The sequence below is a fragment of the Stylophora pistillata genome, chromosome 10, assembly GCF_964205215.1.
Source record: "Stylophora pistillata chromosome 10, jaStyPist1.2, whole genome shotgun sequence".
In the NCBI taxonomy this organism is placed as follows: Eukaryota; Metazoa; Cnidaria; class Anthozoa; order Scleractinia; family Pocilloporidae; genus Stylophora; species Stylophora pistillata.
Window position 1 is genome coordinate 30,106,452 of NC_142528.1, and position 26,040 is coordinate 30,132,491.

The 26,040-nt window shown below is 38.5% G+C and overlaps 3 protein-coding genes and 1 long non-coding RNA gene across 9 annotated transcripts in view; 2 read left to right on the forward strand and 2 right to left on the reverse strand.

Moving 5' to 3' along the window:
- Positions 1–3,452: 3,452 nt before the first annotated feature.
- On the reverse strand, positions 3,453–8,855 carry LOC111325442 (ELMO domain-containing protein 3). The gene is made up of 5 exons (XM_022929250.2): positions 8,500–8,855; positions 6,823–7,052; positions 5,241–5,579; positions 4,481–4,688; positions 3,453–4,125 (listed from the first exon to the last, which is right to left on the reverse strand). Exons 1-5 carry the CDS (start codon positions 8,775–8,777, stop codon positions 3,801–3,803), a joined length of 1,380 nt encoding a protein of 459 aa, XP_022784985.1. The 5' UTR covers positions 8,778–8,855; the 3' UTR covers positions 3,453–3,800.
- Positions 8,856–9,120: 265 nt separating this feature from the next.
- On the forward strand, positions 9,121–14,242 carry LOC111325443 (uncharacterized). The gene is made up of 5 exons (XM_022929251.2): positions 9,121–9,600; positions 10,256–10,379; positions 11,805–12,047; positions 12,388–12,537; positions 12,842–14,242. Exons 1-5 carry the CDS (start codon positions 9,221–9,223, stop codon positions 13,070–13,072), a joined length of 1,128 nt encoding a protein of 375 aa, XP_022784986.1. The 5' UTR covers positions 9,121–9,220; the 3' UTR covers positions 13,073–14,242.
- LOC148722639 (uncharacterized) lies at positions 9,956–20,750 on the reverse strand. Of its 3 annotated transcripts, XR_015992111.1 has the most exons (6): positions 20,575–20,662; positions 18,578–18,909; positions 16,932–17,441; positions 15,577–15,669; positions 11,517–15,311; positions 9,956–11,275 (listed from the first exon to the last, which is right to left on the reverse strand). It is a non-coding gene; the product is annotated as an uncharacterized LOC148722639 (long non-coding RNA). The 3 variants fall into 3 exon arrangements; XR_015992112.1 differs by having other exon boundaries at positions 16,364–18,909; positions 20,575–20,750; XR_015992110.1 differs by having other exon boundaries at positions 16,932–18,909; positions 20,575–20,746.
- The window catches only part of LOC111325482 (uncharacterized), a 43,222-nt gene continuing 32,460 nt past the window's right edge, over positions 15,279–26,040 (forward strand). For 3 of the 4 annotated variants that reach the window (XR_015992109.1, XM_088734650.1, XM_022929300.2), the window contains exons 1-2: positions 17,110–17,230; positions 18,822–18,925. Coding sequence is in view for 3 of the 4 variants with exons in the window: in XM_088734650.1 (XP_088590776.1) it covers positions 17,197–17,230; positions 18,822–18,925 (138 nt within the window). In the remaining variant the exon portion in view is untranslated. Of the gene's footprint in view, positions 15,322–17,109; positions 17,231–18,821; positions 18,926–26,040 lie in introns of those variants that run through there. The other variant, XM_022929298.2, reaches the window with a different exon arrangement.

Here is a 26,040-nt window from a genome sequence, read left to right on the forward strand (position 1 = left end):
ATTTCTTTGAAATCTCAAGTGGGCTCTTAAGAAACAGCGCTAAGTGATATTCCGTGGTCGTATTGATGTCTGAGCACCTCTTAATTACTACATAGTTGGCGTACTTGTAAAGATCAGATTTTATGCAACACAAAGTGCAACGTATACTTAACAGAGCGGAAGGATTGACTAGAATATTGGGCTCGGTTTGCTGACTCAGCGCTAACTCTTTCATATTTAACGTGTGTATAAAGGATTATATGTTTTTCGCATAACACCCCAAGGCGGAGACTAATCAGTAACACTCATCTCAGATATTCGCCCTTTTTCGCGCTTAGAAGATAAAACGTCATTCTCGAAAACGGAAACCGTTTGAAAGCCCAAATACTTTTCTATATCTCAAGGGAATCGGGAATATCACATCACTCGGTTGCTAGGGACAAAAGCTGAGTTACTCTACATAAACATAGATCATAAAATAATGTGTGAACGTGTGAATTTAAAAGCTTTCTTACTTTTAGAGGCCATGGCTTTAAGGTTATCGGTATTCATTAGAATATTGCTTTCGAAAATGTTGCAAGGTGAGGTCACAGTTGAGAATATTGTGTCTGTGAATCGAAACAGAACCCGCCAAAGAAACCAAGGAGAAAAGCGATAAAATTTAGGTCCGATTCCCCTTGGGAACTCTTTGCATTCTGATGATGCATTTTTGTATCAGACTCAACTTTGTAATACGAAACTGTGCATGTCACTTGTTACAGTCATTATAGTTCTTATCAGAGCAATTTTCAGTGTAGGATTTTTGACATCAAAGTTTTTTGTAACAGAGTCACCAGATTCGTGTATTTTTGTTTATTTTCCAAAGATTTATTTTGTAACCATGGTAATGAATTAACGACCACCAGTGTTTTCTCGAACTGAATTATCCCAGATAACCACGTACACGTTTTTTGAGTTTTAAAAAAATGACATTAAACGCCGGTAGGAAACTGTTTTTCTTGTTTGTAATTTAAAACGCCCATGGTGGAAATACCATGAACGAAATATCTATTTCATAAAAGGTAAATCTACACGTAATTTCATTTCATGAAATGTTAGGTATCCAAAAACTTTCCACCTTAATGGTAATTGTGAGAATTATAGTTTGGAATGAAGATCTTGATTGAGTCTCCGAGCTAAAAAACACACGCAATAAAATATGGGATAGAAAGCAAGGATAGTCCTGAAAGAGGATAAAAAATTCGGCTCTCATTTATTTAACGATCCGGAGGAAACACTTCAAGTCAGACGCGCTAATTAAGGACACTATGCGGAAACCCAGACTGTCGTTCAATGCACAATTGACATATTAACACTCTGACAATTTCGTAATTTTCTTTACCAAAAAGTTTAGGGGTATATTTTGAGTAGCATTCACGCAAAGAGTAGGAAATAACTTATCATCACAGTCAAGTCTTCAGTGTAATTTTCACTAAGCTATTCAAATAAGAATATTTGGAATTCAAAGGCCTTGGCAGTCTTGGCTAGTCGTGTGTTAATTTAGAGGAGTTTTGCGGTTTTTTGCTAGAGGTAAAGCAGAGTGAATCGAAAGACTTATAATAGCCCTAAAAGTCAAATACTTCTTTTTATATTTACATTGCAGCATCCAAACAGCATCGTTGCCAAGCTCCCTAAAATGAACAAACAAAAATACAAGGTTATTAGCTGCTCTCTGAAACATATCTAAAAAAAACACCCTGTCCTTTGATTTGCTATAAACCTCGAGTGACTTTAATAAAACATACTTTTTAAGTACATCCGATATTGGCAGGATATCTATAACGAAGGCAAGTCACTATGATGACGCTATGCTTCGTGAATATTTTTTCCCCTCCAGAAACTGAAACACTCTCTAATTAACTAAGTATTCGTGTAAATCAGAAAAATTTAATCATGTGTCTCGTAACAGGTGATTCCACAAGTGCACCTGGTAAGTGTACATGATTTTTTTAAGAATCTTCAATGGTCGCATCCCCGACCAAATTCATTCTATTGTCCTGAAGCGCAAATTAACAGAGTGCCGAGCCTAGGATCAAAGAGAAGAGCTACTCACAGAATTAGCGCCCCTAACATTTCATCGGCAGTGATGTACAAACCCATCACCCTAAAACAAACGAACCGTCGTTTCCTGTGAAGCAAACACGAAAACTTTCAAGATTCGAGATCAAAGAAACAAAGGCCAAAGGCTTCAAAATCCGGCTGTAATTACCTGAGATGATCAGGAATAAGTTACCGACTTAACCGAATAAATTGTGGCTGCTATATCAAAGTCGTTTTGTAATCATCGCATCATCATGCTTTCTTCCTAGATATAAACATACAAACATTTGCCACACCCTTTTTTTCAACCAAAATTTCAAACTTATTTTCTTGCATGTAATCGACATACGGTGAGGCTCGATATGGCTTCAACTCACTAGTTACACTAAGCCACCATGTTAGAAATGAACGTTATGGCTCAGTTAATATCTGGAATTAATATGTTGCACCATAAACACGTCCTCCAATGATTAGATAAATGTTTACAGGTTACATCTATTTTTACACAGGTAGTATTGAACAGTTCGTTTGTATAGTATTAAATATATTAATCAGTAGTTTCACTAGCAACCTTCGTGGCTTCCCTTGGTGTTGATATATGGGATCCCATGAAAATGGGTTTCCACTCCACCGATAAGCAATCTCGCGATCAGTGGGTAAAAAAGGAACAAAGCGTATCTAAGGGTGGGGATGAGTGGTCATCAGTGGAGTGGAAACCCATTTTCATGGGATCCCATACATCAACACCAAGGGAAGCCACAAAGGTTGCTAGTGAAACTACTGATTAGTATATTTAATACTATTCAAATAAAGATGTTTACAGGTTACATCTATTTTTACGCGGGTAGTATTGAACAGTTCCACACTGGATCTTAATGAGCAGAGGCTTTGATATTCATTCATCTTCAGAAATTAAATATAAATGATTAATTAGAAGTGACTGATATCAATGTCACTACGAAATTCCAAAGTCCTTTCTTTGAGGGACTAAGTTTTTTTTCTAGATGACTCAGCTACGCTGATATTACCACGGAATCGTGCCTCTAAAATTTCAGAAAACAAAAACAAAGTCTGCTCCAAAATGTGCTTTGATAAAAATTTCTCAATTATGCATTCTTTCATTCAACATGCCCTGGTTACGGTCTTACAGTACTTTGCAAAAAATGCAAAGGATAATCTCCAATTGTGTGTGATATGTGATTCAAAGCAGAGGGCTGAGGGAATTGGGGAAGAAAAGTGTCGGAGTTATCAATCTTTGAACAGCTCCCCACTTTGACAAAACTGCCTGACACAAAAATATATAAAGCAAAACAGAAGAACCCCCAAAAAAAGAAACACAAAAACCAACAAAAATCAAAAGCAAACATATACAAACACAAAATGGAAGAGTAGAGTTCCTTCTGTAGGGTCACTTTAATAATACTCGACTGATTTCTATACATGTTGAACCTATTCAAGTAGCACTTCTTAGTTTAAATAAATACTACAATTCTCTTGTTGGAACTTGAACGTTCAGTAGAGGACTAACATTACTCGTTTGGAGTCCCACGACCAGATGAGAATGCTAAATTCGAAACCTTCGTCAAGAAAAGCTCCTCGAGCAGTGCACAGTTGAGTGTCGAAAGAAATCCAAGATTTCTATTTGTTTTGTTTCACTGCGCACTGACATTCCCTCGACCAATCGCGTCTCGGCCATTCGCGATTTCCCGCTTTTCTCTCACTTCTCATTGGCTGCTCAAACACTACACTAGATGAACTTCCTCCTCTTCATCCACCTGTAGATCACATACCCCAGCGAACTTATCAAGTATGTCGGACTGTTTCGCCTTCGGAGAAACGTTGTCCTCGTCGACTTTGACCAAACCCTGACGATCCGCTAGCGCTCGTTCCAGGTTTCTATGCAGTTCACGAGGTCGCTTTTTGGCGAGTTTCTCTGCTTCCCTGAGTACAAACCCTGACTCACTGATAGTCTTGTGTTGATGTTTCCAAACCTGGTAGACATGGATGAAAATGGCAGCGTAGAATTCGACAAAAACGTTCAGAACCTGACGGCGGCGGTTGCATTCCCTGTAAAGAAAAAGGTGGAGTCATTTAAAAGTGGCACAGCAATGGCGCGTGTCTCTTACAGATGATAAAACGTAAAAGGACGCCCCTCTGCTGCCCAGATAAAGATTCAAGATAGAGGCATTTGAGCTTGCTTTGTCGAGCTGACGAACTTAATCGCCTTGATTGTTTGAAAATTACACTTGTCTTCACCGAAACGCAATTTGTCAAACTCGCACAAAACCAAAATCTCCTAGCTCACACGGCTAATAGCAACGTACATTGTTGTCAGTCAAAAGCTAGCAACGTATATAACGCAACGTACGTAACGCAATTTGCAGTATACAAAAACGCAATACTGGAAGCGGGAGGTGCATACTTATTTAACTTCTCCTCTCTTAGAGTTTGAAGAGCAATCCTGGTGATGTTTATGGACATGATGGAAAATGGAAAGTTCTGTGTTTCGTGTTGGGAGAGCTTATAGATATCCAAAGCCAGCGCATGCGTACGCTGCTCAGTCACCAAATACAGCGTTGTCAATAAGCCTAGAAAACCACAACCTCTGAGATCTGTTGCAGGATCAAGACCTATAAAATATGACAGTGAAGTAAAACGTTACTGCAATAATTCAGTGGTCTGCAAAATAGTTCAAAACGCAGCACAACTGCTGTACATAACCCTTTACACCCTAACATCAGTATGCATATTCTCCAAACTGTTCTCTATACAATTTCTAAGATGCTGACAAGGAGAATTTGCTCAACAATCAAGAGATTCTCTAGTTGGTGATCATTTCCTTTATTCTCGAGACCTTAATGTTTGATTCCGGAGTGATATTCAGGGCTCGACACTAACTTTTCAACTTACTAGCCAAGTGGCTAGTGACATCTTAAGATGTTTTTCGATGTTACGACAATTTCAGTCTGTTTACCAGCCAAACTGAATAGTGGAAATTGAAAACCACTAGCCAAGACTGAATTTCTACTAATCTGTGGCTAGTGGGCTACCGTTGGTGTTGAGCCCTGATATTACAAGGAGTAATTAGATGTCAGTCACTTTCAGTATGGAAAACTTGCTAGCTGATGTTAGGGTATAGAGGGTTCATTTATTTGCATGTATCCATAGAATTTCAATCACACCTTGAAAACCAATCAGCTCCCAATGGTTTCCATAGCGAGGACAGTCAAGCTTGGTGCCTGTTAATTTTTTATAGATAGTCTGTAACACTTGAGTATGCATGGTCTCATCATTTTTGAACATACACAAAGCAAGAGCAAAAATGAGATTCCGCTCCGAGTGAAGGCTGTTGTTCATTTTTGGTGGACCAAATAGTCTATGAGTCACAGCTGCCATTCCACGATGTTTGACTGTTGGTTTGATGTGCGACATATGCTGTTCAAGGTAACTAGCTGTTTGAAAGTGATGTATAGCATCCTGGAATGTGACAAGCGGTGAACGGCTACCAGCCTGACCATTTCCTTTTAAAAGATCAATTAAGAGAATTTCATTGGACTAAACCCTGGTGGAAAAAGTGTTCTAAGTGGTAAATCTTCCAGATCTTCTAAAATCAACTAAACAGACTTTGAAGGGGAGACATGTAAAACACATGTAGGTATGTTACACAGTGAGTGATTATGAGAAAAGGTTCCAGAGTTTATTATGAACACTTCATAAATTCAATAATTGTTATCCGTATTTAGCAAACTTTTTCATAATGCTAGTTGGCCTAAATGACCAACAAGTTAACCACAAGGACCCATAAGTGTTTCCTGTCTGAGTTTCAAATCCTTTCATGTCATAAATAAATGTATAAAAAACCCTGTTTTTTTCAGCAAAAACATTAATTTGACAGCAATTCAATGTGGGACTAATGCAAACCAACAGTCAAGGGTGAATATGTAAATTTACAGATGACCTTAAGTGAAACTTCATTATGAACCATATTCAGTTAAACCAAAAATTTGTTTAAAGGGGAACTGAAGTCTAAAATTGGTATATTGTTTGCATTCATTTCTAGTTAGCTTTAGAGGAGTAAGATAAAGTGTCGATATTCATTTCCGTTCACTTCTTGATTTTTACAAGAAAATTCGATTTGAAGTTGCCTTTTTCCCACTTTTAGGGCTGTAAGACCATCGGCTCAAAATAGGTCAGCAGCGGTCCTTTATGACATCAGTGGTGGGGAACCAACTTAAGAAAAACAACTGTTACTATTTCATTTTTGTAGTTAATCCCCATTACAAGTCACAGAACTTCCATAACTCCATAACCAAACCAAAATTTCTGTAGGAAGAGTACGGGTTTATTATCTTTCTTCCCCACCAGTGACGTAAGAGCAAGCTAAAATGACCGCTGACATCGCTTTTCTGAGCCGCCTTACTACGAGGCCAAAATACCACTTTAAACTATTTTTCCGAGGGGAAGTTGGGCCCAAAGACTGAAAAAGACCCTCAAACATTGCTATTTGAACTATAAGCTGCAATTTAAAAATACTTCATTTTTAGGCTTCGGTTCCCTTTTAATGCTCAGTTTTGTGAACAAAAGACTACAAGTGCTAAAACTGAAAAAAGAATTGTTATCAGCTTGAAACTACCCTCTTACAAACCAAGGTTAACAAATTCTTGAGGTCCATACATGCTTATATCACTTCAGCCTACGCTTAACTTTTTCTAAAAATTACTGGCCCATTGCTTTCAATTACATTATACAAACAGAGTACTATACCTGGCTGAACAGTCTCCACTAAGTCCCACTCCATCTGGGCCTGTTCCAGTGTTGTTGGAGGTGAAGGCAGCTTCCGAATTCCTGGCGGAATGTTATCTTTGTCTGATCTCCGTCTTCGTTTACCAGGTCGCATTTGGTCTGAGGTAGGACTGATTGACCCAGATTCCTTTTCAGAATCATTAGTAGTTTCTTTGCGAGGAGAGTACCTGTTCAATTCCGATACACTTGATCTGGAAAAAATAAAAAATGTTAAGTCAGGCTTAACAAAGGGGTAGAAAGGCAAGAGCTCTATCTTGAGGATGGACATTCTATTATTCATATGAATTCCCTCTTGCCAAAGAAAAAGAGATAATTGACAATAAATCATTGGGACATGTCACGTGACCGATCTTGGACTCTGTGATTAGAAAATCCTGCATACACCCGTTATGAATACATAAAAATTTTTTCTTCCACCGAGAAGCTAGTCTCCCTTGCAGCCCTTTCCAGCGTCGTCACGCAAGTGAAAACTCCCCACCAATGGCTGCTCACATTCAAACAACATTCCTTTCCCATTGTAATGTGTTATCCAATCAAAATAAAGTTATTGCCTGACAAACAACCCATGAACACACGATATATTTATTCCCGCAAATTCACAGGAAGTGCGTTAGCGTTAGTTTCTAAAGATGGCATCTGATGTCATCGAAACTCCGAAGAAAATATCAGATAATGATCGCTGTTTTGTTTGCCCAAATCCTGTGGGCAAATTTATAAAAACATCTCTTCTCTCTTCTATAATGACTGTTATGGCTTCTCTCTGATGTGTCAAGCTCTCAATACCAGAAGTATCTCGCACTAAGTCGACAGCATCTTCATTTTGTCAGTTTCAACTCTCGGATAATACGAACTCTGTGATTGGTTTAATTATCGAGGCGCGAACGCTTTCCAGAATATGGTAAGTAAATGCTGATTGGCCAATTTCCGGAAAGGAATGTTGTTCGAATGTGAGCAGCTGTTGGTGGGGGAGTTTTCGCTTGCGTGACGACATCAGAAAGGGCTGCAAGGGAGACTACTGAGAAGAATTCTTTATTATTGCTCATTCAAATACCACTTTCAATGAAGAAGATTAAAATGCAGTGCACGAGACAAACTTGGCTAAATTAATTAAGATGTACACCCTAGGCCACGGATCCTTTGAAATAATATAAGTATATATAAATTAATAGAGGTAAAAAAAAAAAAAAAAAAGCACATTCAAATTCAAGTTGTCAGTGGTTTTGAAGTTTGGTACTTACACTTATACAAACAGAAGTTGAATCATAATGTCCTGTATGCTGTGCAAATAATTATTCATATATGAAATGTTCGATTCGTGACGCAAGATCAACACTAAGACCGATAAAATGTCTCAGAAGACTGGGGCATTTTTTTATTTCACGCTGTTCTGGAGTGAATCTGTACTATCTCCAAAAAAAATTAGATTGTGGGCTCATAGATGACACATGGAGCGATTTCAAACACAACACGATTCATTTAAGACTGGTTTACACCCATCGGTTTACAGACACTTCAACATCGCGAGTAAAATATACATGAACTGACCCTTGACAAAAGTCTTCAAAAAAAACAAACAAACACATATTGGTAACTGTATCTGATCTTGATAAGTTCGCGCTGAATAATATTCCCTCTTACCCTTGACTTGAAGGCAAACTACTAGGCAGACCTTCTGTCTTCACTGGAAGCTGAGAAGGACCGTTAGACACCTCTTGTTTGACGGTCGACTCCTTAATGGCACCGTCTGACTTTGCATCAGCTCTGTTTGGCGGAAAATTTTGGAAAACACTTTCAAATTCTAGGTCGAACTCATCGTCTTCAGTTCGATTTTGCTGAGCAGCGGCTCGCTGAAAAGCCTTTTCTGCTTCTGCTTCAAGATCATCGGGAGTGGCCTTCCGGTTCTTGAGACTTGCCATGGCTAAACGATCGTCAATATCGACAAGGAAGGTACTCAATCTGAGAGCGCCATCTTTGATCGAACACCACTGTTCCGTTCCCAGCCCCTCCCTGATAAATTTTCTTTAATGACATCAGGGGTACTGTTTGGAAATATTTCGTACAGCAGCAGGAAGTAAGAACAGAAAACCGCAAGGAGAGAGAAGAATTAGATTTGAGGGAAGTTCAATAAGTCCAATTTTTTCTTTCGGCTGTTTTCGTCACTTCATTCCAGCATTCCAAAACAAGTTGAATTTAGAATATATCTAAGGGTTCCCCTGGTGGTTCCCTGTTTTGATCCTCTCTTAGCTTCCTCGTTGTCTGGTGGTGGCACGTGACCATCTAAATGCATAATCCATTTCGCCATTTCTCACCCGTTATGTTGCATGAAATGTATCATTTCGATTTCTTAAAGATTTAGAGAATGGAATCTTTTCGAACAAGAACTTTATCATCGGGAGAAGATGTCTCTGAAATCATAAGTAGAACGCCTGAACATGCAAATCGTAACTCTCACAGCAATCATAAAGGTATCGACAATTTTCCCTCGTTGTGGAGTGGTTTCACCGTTCACACAAGAGCTGACGATAGCGACGAACACTCTGTGAAGAAAAAGACTCTAAGAGACCACAGCTATATTTACACGTTTTTATCAACAGTGTTATTTACTGTTACCCTAATCGTGGAGAAGATCTTTCATTTTAAGCTTTTCGAAAGCAGCCATGCGTCAATATTTTTCTTCTGGTTAGAAAGTTGTTCGATTGCTCTATTCTTCAGGTTCTGGGGAAGAAAGCGAATTCGAAGGTAGGTACAGTATTGAGCGAAAGTTAAGGCAGAGAACAGTTGGTTTGGGTAAATATTTACATAGGCGAGGTTTTCATCGAAAGAACGATTGTAGGCAGCGGTTTTTAAATTTTAATTCTCACTTAGCATTTGAAAATCAACTTGGCTGCATAAAGTGCAGAATTGTTTGAAAGAATAATATTGTGTCACGTAAAATTTGTTGGTGATGAAAACAGTGTGCTCAGGGGGAGGGGAAAGACTAATTGAGTGTTGAAAGTAATACAGAATATCTGAGATTACACAGGTCTTTTGCTTCTCTTTGCTTTCTGAATGGTATAAAAATTATTTGCACCTTCACACACAATAATAATAATAATAATAATAATAATAATAATTTATTGATTTATAGTGCACCTTTTAACATACCAGGTGATCAAAAGTGCATTACAGCAATAATTAACCTAAAACTGTACAAGTATTAAAAATCTACAACATAAACATTACATCATTCATTTATATAAATTATACGCATCTAAGAAACAATTATTTCTCTAACTGAACCAGTTGTGACTTGAGTTTGTACATGTTTACCTGTATTTACCATGACTTTTCAGTTCAATATGTATGTTTCATACTGTCTCAAAACTCACAGGTTTTTTGTATGGTGTATTTTCAGTTTCAGGAGCCAGGCAAGACATTTTTTCCCCATGCTCTCTTTACATGTAGTTACCGTGACTGCCTTTTCAGTAGATTTTAATTCATCAAACTTCAAAGTATCTGGAGGTTCTGCAGCATATATGGTATGCACCTGTACCAATTCTTCCAAGATCTGATCATTAATTCTCCCCCTCTAGCTGCTAAGAACAAAACACAATAACTCATCCTGGTCTTGAACTCCGAGCTTTCAACCTGCAGTGAGGTCACGTCATCTCCTACATTTTTAAAATGTCACTAATGACCACAAACACCCCCTATAAAATCGAGGAAAATCGTAATCATACCTCCCAAAGAATATATCAAACTCATTGTTTTCCTTCAGCTTCACTCTTAGAAAATTGTTCTCTTTCCAGAAGAGATGATCTTCATATTGTTTGATTAACTCTAGCTCCTAGAAGTGATTAGCATGTAACTTCTCCCTACAATATCCATACTCTATCCAGCAAACAGGTAATGAGAATACTCAAACTTATCAGGTAGAAGTTACCTTGATTGAACACCAAATTCTCGTAACCAATTAACAAGGAAATCTATAGCAGCTGAGGCTGAACACTTTACTTTCACAGAGCTTCTTTCCACTCTCTCTCCACCCAGAAGTGTATTTGTCCATTTTATTTTTGTGTGCTTGATTGTCAAGCCTTTGAACAGGAGTGAGGCTAAGGGAGACCTTTTATGATACAGTTATGCTGCTTTTCAAATGTAAATTTCTTTGTTATCATGCTGATGAGATACTGGTCTCTGACATGTTAAAGTCATCTTCAGCCTCATTCCAAATCAGAGGCTTGGCAACTAAGTACCTAAGTTGGCCTATTAGATACTGGCAAATTGTTTGGGAAGCCTGATTAAATCCTTGGGGTAACCTTGCAATGAACTGGCATCTCATCCAGGTGGAATTAGCAAAACTCTTAGTTGCTTCACTCCATAGAACCTGGGAGAAGCTGTGGCTGAATGGGTCACTTGAATTGATTACAGACTTAACCTAATGCAGTAAATGGTTTGAACCCGGGGGTAACATGTGAAGGTGTAGTCTGATCGTCCGGGTGAGTGCAGTCCTGAGAAGGACTGTTGTCCTGAGAAGGACTTCTACTGACAACAATCACTCACTTGACTCTGATGATGACTTCCGCACAGGTTGTCGAAACGTCAGTCACTGCCACCGACAACAGTCCTTCTCAGGACTGCACTCACCCGGACGATCAGACTACACCTTCAGACTTAACCTAACCTACCTGCCCATCAGGGCTCAATACTAAAGGTAGCCAACTAGCCACATACTAGTAGAAATTCAGTTTTGGCTGGTGGTTTTCCATTTCCACTGGCGAGTTTGGCTAGTAAACAAACTGAAATTGTCATAACATCTAAGATGTCACTAGCCACTTGGCTAGTAGGTTGAAAAGTTAGTGTCAAGCCCTGCCTATGGAAGTGAAATTGTTTGATTTATTGTGATATGGATTGACATTCAATCAATTGTTGCGTTATAACCAATTTTGTGCATTTATCTGTCTCAGCTATCTCTTGCCCTAACACCAGCAATGGTTCTACTAGCATCATGGCAGACCAGTCGTCAGTGTTATAGTGACAGGATTCTTATATTTGTGGTTATTTTATGTTCTCTTCTCGTGGTTCTCTTCTGCTCACTCGAAGATTCACCAGCTGAATACAAAGTGTCATTTAGGGATGGAGTGTTTGCTTTAATGATGAGTGCTTCCTTGGCATTTTTTACTGTGCATGCAAAACGGTTTCTACCCAAGGTATGTATCTATGTCACTGACAGTAAAAATGCAGGTCTTTGACACTTTTTTTATGGTGCATACAAAAGGGTATTTGCAGTTGAACATGTCTGCAATGTAGTTCATTAGTTCAAGCGTGGTTTGTTGGATCAAAAATAAATTAATAAACTTTGTAAATTTGTGTTTAAAGGATTAGTTATCCAAAAAAAAAAAAATTATGTCTTATGTGTAGATTTTTATAACTATGCAATACGTCTTCCATGGAATCTCGATAGCCTTAATCCTTACACTTTCCCCTGGAATGTGTTCATTGTTTACTTAGTAAATGTGCTTAGTGTTTGTCATTTCTGATCTATTGCAGGCGTCAAGTCCAGAGCTACTTTATTTGTTAAATTTCAGTTGCGTTGTATGTCTGCCATTTATTGCCTTGTTGTTTGGTGAGTTTCCTGCTCTGGAACAGGAGGTGTTACAGAGAGGAATGGTGAATGTGATCTTCTGTGTGTTCATTGTGGTGAGTCTTCTTAACTTGATAGCATTTTGGCATTCTCAGTTTTCTACAGCACTTGTTGGGTGATCAAATGATTTCAAGTACAATTTGGAATAGATAAGCACACATATTCTTTTAAAGACCAGTGAACTTGTGCAAAAAATTTATAAGTGTTGGTTTATTCCAAATTGCATGAGGAGAATTGCGTGTTAATGATATGTGCTTTTGTCTGGAAATCTATTCTACTACGCAAGTGTAGTGCCAGTCTGATGAACTTTGTTACCGTCTCTTTTTTTGTTTAAAAGTTAGTTTGTTTTTTCCATTTCAGGCTGTTCTTCGTTTAGCAAGCCAGGCAGCTCTTCTTTATCAACTTAAATTCTCAAGTCCTCTTCTAAGCACCAACACCCAAGGTTTCGCGTGGATTTGGATCACAATAGCAATCACGTTTTTAACCGTGGCAGATAAAGGCGAACTCATGATGCCGGTATTCGCGGCGTTTTGGTTATATGGACTATTTTTATTTCTGCCAGCCTTGTTTTCTGACCTGCAGTGGATATAAATCAAAGAGTAGAATAAAGATAGCTCAGAAGAAAGACCTTGAATCGATGAGAGCTGCCGAAGGACACAAGTTGTCGGTAAACATAAGGCGAGCTTATGGTGATATTACGAGGCTAAGTACACCTGCTTGAGATTTCCACCCTCTGCCTCGGGCTCGGCGAATCTGTGATCGCCTTGAACCTTTGGGAACTCAGATCTGTTCATGCTCAGATCAAATGAATAAAGGCAATCTTGGCACTTTTGGCTGACCAATTGATACAAAACCCGATTAATTTTTATGAAACTGATGATGTTTAGCAGTTGTTGGTGTTGGGAAAATTCATGTCCACGGTGTTTTTTCTGGACTGTGGATCCGGCAGCTCCTAATCCCAAAATGCAGACACTTTTTTTGGCTTTTTAATCCACAAAAAAGGACAAAGGGCCATCTGTTCTCGCAAGTTGCATGTACATAGTTCCCGCTTAAAAATTTCCTCATTCTGAAAAATAATTTTTAAGTCTACGAAGCTTTGTTCTGGAACCAAGGCCAGCACGCACAGACGACTAGTCGTTGTGACTTGTTTCTTCGACAACCCGCAAACTGCTTCCTAAGCAGTTCGCTGTGCCCTAGTAATTAATCCCTGCGGTAGTCACACGCAATCAAGAGTTGTCTGAATTGGTCCTACTTGTTGCAGGGACAAAATTATTTCGAGGGATTCAGAGTTTCTCAAACATTTTCCATGCCACACGGGGTTTATTGTTGCTACGACTTTTTCCTACGACGGGTAGCTGCCACCGCTCGTCGCCCAGTGTGTCGAGGCCTTTCAGAGCGCCAAAATGCTCCACTTTGTTTTTATTTGCCGTTGTATGGCTTTGAGATTCTTCAAATGTTTTGAACTTGGCTTTTTATAAGAGTTAGTTCCAGCCTCTTTCAGTCTCTCGGTCATCGGCAACTAGCGAAAGAGTAGGTGATTAAAATCACCTACTCTTTCGCTAGTTTCCGATGACGTTTTAAACAAAACAAAAAAAACAAAAAAAACTGCGAGAGCCTGGAATTAGCAAAGGGAATTAGGTCTGCTGTTATTGGTTCAAATATTCAAAATGGCTATCAGTTGTATTCATATTATTTAACGATTTCTTAGGCAACCACGTAGCAGAGAATTTTTTGAAATAAAAGTTTTTTTTAATGTTGCAATTATTGTTATCGTACTTGTTGGAATACGCCCAGCAACGTTAGGATTTAAGGGTGATAAGATAATTCCTCTTCTTGAAAACCGTAAATAGAAAAATTTTCTGGAGATTGGTAAACGTTTTCTCCATGATGGCACTGATTTTATTTCACTGCTCTAAATACTCATGATCATGTCCCCCTCAGGCCCTCACTGCTAATCAGATGCAACACTTGCCCTCTAACACCCAAGATCTGACTATCAGTTCTCTCCTCAAGCTGCTACACATTTCCTTATATATAAGTAATGAGAATTTTTAGTGAGATCAAGAGTAACAACTACCAGATAGGTTTGAGTATTCTCATTACCTGTTTGCTAGATGATGTATTGATATTATAGGGAGAAGTTACTTGTTAATCACTTCGGGGTTGAAAGGTAAAAATTGATTGTGACCTGGTCATCTGGGTCTGTATCGCGTTATCATTGGCTCCCAAAAATCCACCTCTGTTCGGATTTATTCATAATGTTACATTTTATTATTTTTTTTTAATCCTCGGTTTTTGTTTTGCTCTGTTTTGTGGTTTTACGACACTCATTAACGAAACTTTGTCTGTCGTCCCACGCTCCCCAAGCAAATGTCTCTTGAAGTTTCGCCACGGGTTCCAAAGTACGTGTCTACGTCACTCCTCATTTCTGACATCAATGGTTCTTTCATTTACATCTTGATACTAAAAGACCCATGACAATCTTAAGTGACTGTGTTTTTTAGTATTTCTATTTCACCTTTCCTCTTTCGAAGTAATGGCGAAGAGACAGTTGCGAAACTATTCCGTCTGCTATCATAGGAGCACTGAGCGAGCAACCATTCGATGAACCACGGGCCCGCTGGAGAGGAATCTTAAGTGTGTATGCGTATAACGCGTTTTTTGGTAAAGTTTGATCTGCAGCAATTTATACATGACCGCCTTGTTATGGCGATGAAACATCTGAGTGGTCCTGCACACGAGTTTCAAGGTCCACGCTCTGTCATTCAGCGGTTTCTTAATGAGGAGATCTCCCTGGCAGCCATTTTTGAAAATCTGCGCGACGTGTGTTCTGATGAACGGTAAGTCTTTAGTTAGTCAATCGGAAAATGCACATACTAGCCTTCCTTTTTCACTCAGATTAATTTCTGCATTCGGTCAGTTTCCGGCCATTGGACCAAGCGCTTTTGGGTTAACAGACCACAGGCAGCCCAAGCTTACGTGACTCTTACGGTGTTGCGCAACGTTTTATATACATAAAAGGTTTATATGGGATGCTATCGGTTTGCCTTAAAAGAGAGAAAAAAATGTCGTGTTTTGAAATAAAATGGACTTACCTTATTGCCTTGTTGTTTTCTTTGGTGATTACCAGCGTCTCAGGCCATTTTGAAGCGTTTTCGGCGAGTTAGCGCTATTTTGGTTTTCAACTGCTAAAATAAAGACAAGGCAGGAAACTCATTTTAGAAGTGGGGTCGTTACGAAAACGAAGACCCTCGAAAACGAAGACCTAAGACCTAAGACCCGGTCTTCGTTTTCGTACTGCGAAAACGAAGACCCTGTAAACTGAAAACCGTTGAAATTACAAGTTACACGCACATTAAACAGTAACAACGCTTAGTAATATAATACATTACACTTCACCCGTTTCTTCCCATTATTATACTGCCCGTATTATTATACGGCCCGTCTTGTCTGTTCTGTTTCGCTATGCGAGCCAATTTGGTGTTGATATTCTCGAGGGTTTCCTTGGGTAAACTTTCTGGAACAGCAGGCAGAATTCCATCGCCAGCCGCCTTTGATTTATGTTTAGCATTGCGTGACAGAATAACAGAGAAAGCTTTCTGTACAGGAGAAATGACTCTTGGGTTCTGTCAAAAAATAATCGATTTCTACTGTATTTCGTAGCTAAAATAGATTCTGACGGTCGTTAAGCTTTCTCTGCTGGAAAATTCTCGTTAAAAAATAAGCAATTCTTTTGGCTGATGCAGGGTCTTCGTTTTCGTAGTACGAAAGCGAAGACCGGGTCTTAGGTCTTAGGTCTTCGTTTTCGAGGGTCTTCGTTTTCGTAACACCCTTTAGACTAAAAGTGTCCGTCTTTATTTTAGCATAACATCCCATACAAACCTTTATAAATATAAAACGTTGCAAAACAATGTAAGAGTCACTTCCGCTTTTTTAGTAGGAAGCTTGGGTTGCCTGTGAACAGACTAAACACAAGTTTACACTGAACTGACTTCACTGTATATTTAATGAATGTCGAATGCAACCTCTAATGAGGCTATCGCTACACGTGTAACCCACTTTAGTCACTCTGTGCAAGAGGTATGAGAAGTGTCTGACTTATACTTAATTATGGTCATTTCAAAGTTGACAGACAAACACGCACTGTATGATACTGTGCAATAGCTGTTATGTTGGATGAGAATGAAGGTCAGCATATGATAGTTCCTCCGGTTCAGCCCGTCAGCCCATTTTGATCTCCCCAACACTTTTCCAACCGTTATTATTTTTTAATATCATGTGATTTCTTTTTCATTCCCCGCTAAATCTGTGATTTCCTGCTAAATTTAGGGCTCACAGTACATTAGACCTATTTGAAAAGACTAGAATGTCTTGTCATATCATGTGCTGATGTAATCGTAAATGCAGAGCATACAGTACTCCTCATTTAGTTAAGACTTCAATTGTTAACCTGGTCTGAGGCTCAAGTCCTTGACCATTTGCACACCAATCAAGCACTCTGCCAATTCAGTTGTAACCAGTGGGTGGTCCAGCAGCTTTGGTCAGCCAATCTTTGGCGGAAGACTCACTAAATCAAGTTTGCATGCTCAAAAGATCTCATCTATCAGTGTATTTTGTGCCTTCTCAAGCTTTGGTCTATCAAACATACACAACAATTTCAACCGATCAGCATTATGAAGTGAGCAAGCTTGTGCCACAATGCAGGGGTTTCGCTAATGTTTTCAGCAGGAGGGCATCCAGTTTTCACAGGTGGGAAAACTATTTGAACTGAACTTCTTTATAAGATAAACTTTCCTCCAGATCTTCAAACCAAGTGGGCAAAACCATCCTCACAACCAGTCAATTTTCCTGGTGCCCAGGCCCTTAATGAAATCCCTGACAATGGGTACCATATATGAACAGCCTTGCTATTTTCTTACAAGCCACTCATGGCTAAGGAATGCTAACATAATACTGATACCTGAAAATTAAAAGTGACATTTTTTGAAATACTGGAAACAGAAATCATATGGCTGTACCCAAAGAAGTATCTTTGTCTGAAAGGGGTATTTTCTCTTTCTATGAATTTTAAAATGTTAATGGTTCTGTGGGATGGTAGGGAGACCATAGGTCAAAAGGTCAGGGTTCAAACCTTGGCAGGGTCATTATGCTGTGTTTTTGACATGAAAAAGAGTTAATGAGTCAGGGGCGGATCCAGGAAGTTTTGATTGGGGGGTCCAAACTTTAGTTCAGAAAGGACTGTTGGACTCTTTGAGGCAAATTACTTCTTCCCTACACCCCCCACACCCCTCCCACCAGTTGCGGTTGCAGGTTACAATTCCTTGGCCGCTGACCGTTTACTTGGATTCATTAATTAAAAAATCAGCCAGTTAAAAAGTGATATACGATCCTGTCGATGTAAGAATTTCAGTCTCAAAGTTGTAAGCGTCAGGCCTGATAGGCGGGGTCCGGACCCCCTGGACCCTCCCCCTGGATCCGCCACTGTGAGTTCTGGCAAACTACCAAGGAGACCAAACCAAATGCTGAGGGATAATGGAAAGGGGGGGGGGATGGTAATCATGGACTGGCATTCTGTCCACAAAGAATCAACAATACTCCTAGTCTGTTCGAGAACTTTTCTCTAAAAAGACAACTTCTGGGTCAACTCGCTTTCCTAATCAATTTAATATCATTAGGTTTAAATCTGATACTGGAAGAAACACTTTACAGTACAGAGGGCCTGTAATCTGGAATTTTTTTAAATAGACTAGTTAAAGTGCCTGAAAATCTTAATTCCTATAAGCAGATATTAAAGAAACACACAAGGGACATTGCTGAGTATTCTTTTAGCAAGGAAGTGACGTTGAACACCGCATAAAAGATGATGTTATATACTTTTAGCATTTTTATTTCTGGTATTATATTATTATTTCAATTAGGCTCATGTAAATCTCAGTTTTTTACATTATACTGTTTCTCCCTGTGCATAGCTTTTATTCTTTTGTTAATATCTTTTGTGTTTGTCAAATTTTGATTGTGCATAGTAGGTCCACATCAGCCCTTCGGCTGCCATACAATCTCAACCTACTTATCAAATAAAGTTCACCTTTACCTTACCTTACCACCTCATGCCACTGAAACTGGGAGAAGCCTCTGATGAGATGTGTGAGCTGACTCTACCCTAGATAATAAAAGGGTGCTAGTCACAGGCTCTGTATTCTGTGACCCTTATTTTGAGTCTTATACTCTGTTATTGGAAGAAACTTTAAGAAGGAATACCTGGATTCCTTAATGATCATGAGAAACCACAGAGAGATTTTTCATTTTATGTATCTAACAGGTTGCCCTCTTCTTTTATCAGATTCTCCTTTTCAGATTTCTTCGAGGGAGACGGTTCAAAAGGTGTGTACTAATTCGTCACGCGGTGACTCTCCATCCACTTCACTGCCCTGCAACCATTTCAAGGTAACTTGAGATCAATAGTATTGGGAATAGGGTATTAATTTAAAATAGAGTCTATCGTATCGCCCATCTTTGAATATGATTGAAGAGGTGACGTTGAATGTATTTTGTCTGCTTAATGAAAAATCAGAGACATCAAAACACTCAATTACAGTAAAAACCCGTATACAAGAACATGTGGACTAAGCGGAACAAACCAAATTTTGAGGCCGAAATTTGGTAAAAAAGGAGCTTATATATAAGAACACATTCAGCCTGAAAATTGAAAATCAAAATAAAGACAAAAAACTGCTTGGCTCAGTCGGGATTGATTTTATTTTTCCATCATATTTTTCGAGAGGATGGCGCCATTCTCCTACAGCAATCACGGAACGAAAATATAAAAAATCTACGGAAAAACACATATAAAAATTGCTCTTTCTCTTAATCTTTGTTCATCGTAAATCGTTTGCCGTGCGGATTAAAATTCCAAATGGCAACGGAACAGTCTTCAACTTGTAAAACATCGCTAACACAGCAAACGTGTCAAAGATGTTCTCCAAGGATTATTAAGTGTTGAATGTACTTCAAGAAATAGCGAAAAAGATTGGGCTGACGTTTTTTTCAGGATATCCGAATCTATTTCGGTTAAGTTTTGTCCAACATTTTTTTTTTCTTTGTTCCTCTTTTGGTGCTTTTGAGTTTTTTTAGCGTTTGCACACCGGTGGTGTGGCCTGGTGGAGCTGTTTTATACTTAAGACCCGTATATCTGAGCTGAAATTGTCATTAAATGTCGCTTCCCTTTGAATTTCGCTCGTGCAATTTCAGTTATCGTCCGTGCGAGGATAGGTCTGTATCAAAGACCGAAGTTTCCACAATCCGGCTGAACGAAAGCCATCATTAGTTTTTCACGTATGATGCACAATCCTCGCAGTAGATACATATGATATATGAACCTCATATATTCATTGTATTAGTTTTTCACTTTAAAATAACCACCATTTTTCATTCCCAGACATGCCTACAGTAGTTCGCATCCTAGATTCTTTCAATCACAAGAAAACCGTTGCACTACTTTATTTGCAGAGACACTAAAAATTTCCCATCAATTCTTTTCTAAAAATAGTGCGTTCATTTATTTGCCTTACTGGTGCAAGAACACGTGAGTTACCCTGCGAGCAGAGCCTTTTCTTCTTTTTTTCTTCTTTTCTTCTTTTTAACCCTCCAATTGAAAAGGATTTTCGATTGGAGGACGGGTTAGAAAGGCTCTGCTCGCAGGGTACACGTGAGTTTGCTTCGCGGGAAGAGGGCACAACAGGGACTGCATGAGCTATTAACATAACCCATTGAAGACACCATGAATTGTACTTTTCAATCCCCTATTACGTTTGCTTGTTGGCAAATGAAAGATGTTTTTTCATTGTCGTGTAATTTTGACGATTTTCGTAAGCTCATAGTCCGACTTAGTTTACTGTTCAGTCTTAAAAAATTGCTCTCTTATATCTCATACAAAAATGGTTGTTTTTCTTTCCATTTGTACTTTTGATACTGAGCTTGCATGCATTGAAATAATGAAGCGTGAACACCTGCCATGAATTAGGAAGATAACACATTTAACTCTAAACATAACATTGTAAGGCGTTGAATAAAGTCTTCAGACGGATTTTACTCACACGGACAGTAGGTTAACACCAAACAATAGTGTAATATATTCCTACCCGGGTCGTCGCATTGCGATTGTCATACAGTTTGATTTCTTTTGTTTGCTCGCACCGCTTTTATCAGATAAATTCATATTCCTGACAAGTGCACGTGCACAATTTGTCTGCTGTCTTTGTGTTTGTCTGGTATCTTTCTTTACTACCCGATAAACAAAACAATTAACGTTTGTGGTTTGAATCGTTAAACAAAACAGCTTAATTTTCCTTCCTGTTTCCGGTGACATAATCAAACGAACCTCCTCGACGATTAACATGCCATTCGCTTGTTCTCAACATTGCTATGCCTTGAGTCATCACGTTATTATTAACTATTTTTTATTTTTCCCACGCACTCTTTAAGTGTTAGACGAGTAACTGGTAGGCCCCACCCGGTGGGATACAGTTGTATTTAAAAGGTTTTTGTTTCCCTCTTTTTTGAGGACACTTACGCAACGAAGGGTAAAGCCGGTTGAGTGAAAAAAAACATTGTAACAACTCGAGGAAGGCTGAAGTTTGACCCCTGGGTATCTCTTCTCTTCAAAAATTTTACACATGTTAGTAGTGCTTAATAGAAACGGTGCATGGTTAATGACTCCCTTTTTATCTACTGGTATAATTGAAAATATCAAGAAACAAATTGAGGAAGGCTTTAAGTTGTATTTAGAACAATTGGACTTCGCTTTGATGGTATTTTACTGATATTGTTTCACTGTGAACTAGAGAGAAATTTTTAAGAGAATAGACCAGTAGCATTCGTATAATTTGGCCGGAAAGTCCTATTGTCTGTTATACTATTGTGATCTATGCGTGAGGGGTAAGCTGCTCGAAGTGTCATTCTTGAACACAGTCACTCTGTGAAAAATGTACAATGCAGATGATTAAAAGACATCCTACAATTTTTTAAAGGCGATAACTAGGTTATGTCTGAAAATTGAAAAAATAAGTGAAATTTCACTGGTTGAAGTAAGTCGAATGGATGATATGTGCAGAAGTGTCTCACCCACATCTTCGCAAAATATCGTAAATGGCTGTGGTTGTGTTATAGATGAAAGGAACGCTATTACGGGAATGTCTCCTTGAAATTTAAAGTTTTTTGGAGAAGAAGCAGCCTTCAATACGATTAAATAGCTCATTTCTTGGTTATTTTACTGAGGTCGAATGCTTCAAATAAACTATCTATCTATCTATCTATCTATCTATCTATCCATCTACCTATCTTCAAATCTTCTGAGTTTCTTAAACGTATGGAATCAGACCCCTGGAAATATGACAGCAATAATTTGGAAGCAGTATATTGCCCACAGTTGTTGTAAAATATAAGAAGCAGACGCAGAATACAAACTACTAATAATATCTATTTTTTTTTACTTAGACCTGTCAGTGTCTTAGATACAGCCAATAAGCTGAACCGCTATTTTAAGTTAACGTAAAGGCAGGCCTTTCAATAACGAGCGGAACTACAATCTATATAAGAAGATTTTTTTATTTGTTGAAGATGAATAGTTCATGCTACAATTCATCATCTGTAAGCACATGTGATAAATATTGACATGATACTCTTGTGAATTGTCGTCCATCCCGATCGTGATGGTATGTAAGAAAATATTTTCCGGTATGAAAGTTCTAAAAATAGTTTCCACGCGATGCTCACCCCCTGTGACAGCCCCCCTATAGCGCTCGAGCAAGTCACTCATCGAGCTCCCGCTGCGCATCAGCGTCACTCCATGAGTTCTTCGCAGCGCGCTAAAATAATTTTTTTTTTTTTTTCACTGATTTTCACTGATTCTTGACTTGCGCGACGGACTTCGCCGAAAAGGAGGAACTGCATGTAGTCTATCTTGGAGGCGTAATTCTTGCTCGTCACGCAATCCTCTCAGATTTCGTGATGTGCTCGAAAGGAGATGGCGTGACTTTCCCAGCTTAGCATCTCTAGCAGAAGCTAAGCACACGCTATGAACACATACAACAGCAGTCATTCGTATGATTACAGCATGTTAGCGTTTCGGTAAAACTGTGTGGAGGACGAGGCTATGCGTTGAATTATCTTCTCGATTAAATTTTGATTTATTATTCTCATTTAGCGCAAACAAATAAAATAGCCCTCGCGCGGAAGGAAATTTTGCTCCTCGCAGAAAACGATATAGTGTCGTGTAAAAGTACACTTGCACTTTGTACGTGAATTAGAATGTCTCTTTTGACACACTATCTTAATATTGCAGTTAATTCACATGCAGTGCCACGTCCTTGTGTGTGATGAACTCCTTGTTATTCAGATGGCCGTGATAATCTTAAGAACCTCACGTGCACAGTTCAGCAGCCATTTTTATCTCTTGTGGGCCATCTGACCTTTGTAAGCGATAAAATACAGTAATGAATAATTCCGGTATCTATTGTCAAATAAAGCAACTTCTGTTTAATTCCTGTTTTCGATGTAATTTTCGAAGACGTCACCGAGTTAATTTCCATGTTTGTTGTTTGTTCTTAACATAGCTATGCCTTGAGTCATCACTCAATCGGTAACTGTTATATCTTTTTTCCCACACTCCGCATTACAGACCTACTACCAGTACATTTTTATTTTTAGAGGGAACACCTTGTTTCCATTTTTTCAGAAAAATGACACAAAGGAGGGATAGGACTCGAGTGGAATAACGTGGTGATAACTTAACGTGATTGAAGTTAGATCAAATAATTTATTTTGTTTTGTGTTGTGGTTCTTTTTTCGTGTCATTTGCAAAAAAGATACATTGTAAATCAATTTTTCTATAAGTGACCGTAATGCAGGTCATTAAACTAGCGTGGGAATCGCTTCTAACTAATTATCATAAATGTATATATTTGTTTCATTCTTAAACATTTTCAAATAATGGAACTTTGATTTAGCTGTTTCTTTGAGATCAAAGTGAAAGCAATCAGAATCTATGCTTAAATTATAGTAGAAAATGAAAGTTCGTCAAAGTTGCTCCATGAAAAAAACACACGCACTTCATATTTCCGACGTTGCATCACCGCGCAAAACATAGCACAACTCAGTTTCTCTTTATCTGTAAAGCATGATCGGGAAATCGTTTCTTAGTTTGTTAGGACCAACATGCGCGGTAGTTCAGTGAACATTATATGGGTGAGTTATCTCAATTGAGGTACATCACGCAACTGTTGACTTTGTATTTACTCCACGTGCCCAGTTGACACACAAAAGACACCTCAAGAAATTAAGTTTGAAGTGATAAAATCCTCAAAGACCTTTCCCCATTTTGTATTTTTCCAGATTTTATTTTTAAACAGAAAAGATTACACTATGATTATTGAAAAATTCTCTCAATTACAATCAGCTCACGGTTGTTTGATGCCAGTTGAAGTCTTTGACTATTAACAAAAATCTCTAGCCGAATTTAGGTCATCCTCGGTGTTAAAACCTGACGAGGTTTTCTTTTTTTTATGAGGTATTGTTTTGCTGTACGCTATTGTTTATAATGTTTCGTTGTCTTTGTTTTACGTCACTCGTGAGCCTCACAGGTTTTTACACCGAGGATGAGCCAAGAATTTTCATACTATACTCAGCCTCATGTGAGGTTTTTCTCTTTCATGTTTCAAAGGAAAGTCTTTGTTGCATGGTTATCGATTTAAATTCTTTTCTACGAACAATATATGCCAAAGGGGTTCAAGAAAAAAAAAGAAAACAGTTTAGTAACCCTGAACACCGAGTTAGGGTAAATCAAGCGATGTCTACGAGCTCGTGTTAAAATTTCATTAAGTATTACTAACATGTAAAAGTATTCTTACGCTGACAGAAAAGGAAAATAATGGAAAATTTTCTCTCTTTCTTTGGTCCGTTTTTGGAATTATTTTATAATTGCTTTTATTGTGAAGACGAGATATTTTCATGTTTTCCCTTGGTTCAATCGAAGGATTAAACGAAAACAGAGGCATGGAATTCAAAGTGGCTTCAGGTAGATCTCTTACTCCAAGATGAATTGCTCAATGCTATGAGTGAATTTACACAAACTACTGCAATACTCTGTCTTTCAACATGATGATCGTTCCAATGAACTTTTTATAATTTCCTTACTTCGTGTCTGTTATCCATCTGTGCTCTATACATGAGAGATTGGTGCACCATGCACCAACGCGTAATTTTTAACACAGTTGTTCATAACAGTCAAAATTACAAATTGCTAGAAATCAAAAGGAAAGGGAACTCAGACCAACTGCTATATTTGGGCTATATGAAAACAGGATTTGGACAAGAAATTTCAAGTCAGATCTAAAATGTTTTAAAAGAAAAATTGCATTTTATTTTTGACATCATGAAAATATACAAACGAATGTTTTTCTTGGTATTTAACATGTATTCTGGTGAGCAAATTGCGACGCTATTTGTTAATACTCAAGTCAAAACCAAAAATGTATGAGAATTTAGACTCCATATGCATACGATATACTACAGAGTTGGAGCCAACAAGATTGAGAGAAATTGAAAAGATCCATAGCTGAACTCCGTTAAAGAGATTTGCTAGAAAGAATTATGTGCTACCATAACTTTGATGCTTGTATTTTTGTGAATATTTGGGTTCTTAGATAACCTACCTTACATACTGTGGCGACGAAACTAGGAAATGACTGCCTGATGAAACACACACTGATGAATACCAGTAGGATTAGCTCACTCAAAATCACGTGAAATTGCCGGAAGAGAAGTTCCTTTACGATTGTCAGTTATCAGATTGGTAATTACTAAACAGAAATACGTTCAGTTGCCCGTCTCTTTGTCCATCACTCTCCGCATCACGGATCACACAAGGGAGTTGGCTGAGTCTCGAACGAACTGAAATTTTTCTCAGCTTCGTGTTTTTCAAAGCGAAAGCTGTGTAGAAATTTCTTCGTTTATTTTTTGCGGAGTTGGTGTTTATTCATGCTCGTTTAAGGCAATACATGTTTAAAAAAATGCTCGATACCTTCAACTATAAGAAACACGAGGGAATGCTCGATTGAGGATTATGCAAAAGGGAGTTGGCCGAGGTTCGAAGGAAAATGTTGCTAACTTCAAGGTCCGTCTCTTATGTAAAATGACTGTGCTAAAATTCCACATGTTGGGAGTAAATGGCTCAGAGAAATATTGAACAACTTAAATCCCGCAGAAACACAGGATTTGTCGAATTGAACTCTAAACATGCAAAACACGGAGGACCGAAAATGAAACGGGAAAAGGTTTTTACTGCCGATCGGAATTACACATCTCTTGACTTTTTGGACATGACTGAGGAAGGCTTAGCAAATTGCATGCCAGCCGAATTAAAGTTGAGAGTAGGAAGTAGGAAACTCTGTACGATTCCGGGGTCTAGAAATACATGAATGCTTCCGAACTACATGTTTGTGGTTATACTATAGACAGCACTGAAACTTTGTAGTTTAGCTGTTCTCGTGCTCTAATATTCGTGA

Coding starts and splice junctions, on each gene's coding strand:
- LOC111325442 (XM_022929250.2), bottom strand. CDS start 8,777: ATGGCAAGTCTCAAGAACCGGAAGGCCACTCCCGATGATCTTGAAGCA. Junction 4,689..5,240: donor GGAGCTGATTGGTTTTCAAG/GTGTGATTGAAA, acceptor CATATTTTATAG/GTCTTGATCCTGCAACAGAT. Junction 4,126..4,480: donor AGAGAGGAGAAGTTAAATAA/GTATGCACCTCC, acceptor TTTTCTTTACAG/GGAATGCAACCGCCGCCGTC.
- LOC111325443 (XM_022929251.2), top strand. CDS start 9,221: ATGGAATCTTTTCGAACAAGAACTTTATCATCGGGAGAAGATGTCTCT. Junction 9,601..10,255: donor GGAAGAAAGCGAATTCGAAG/GTAGGTACAGTA, acceptor GTGTATTTTCAG/TTTCAGGAGCCAGGCAAGAC. Junction 10,380..11,804: donor GAGGTTCTGCAGCATATATG/GTATGCACCTGT, acceptor TATCTGTCTCAG/CTATCTCTTGCCCTAACACC.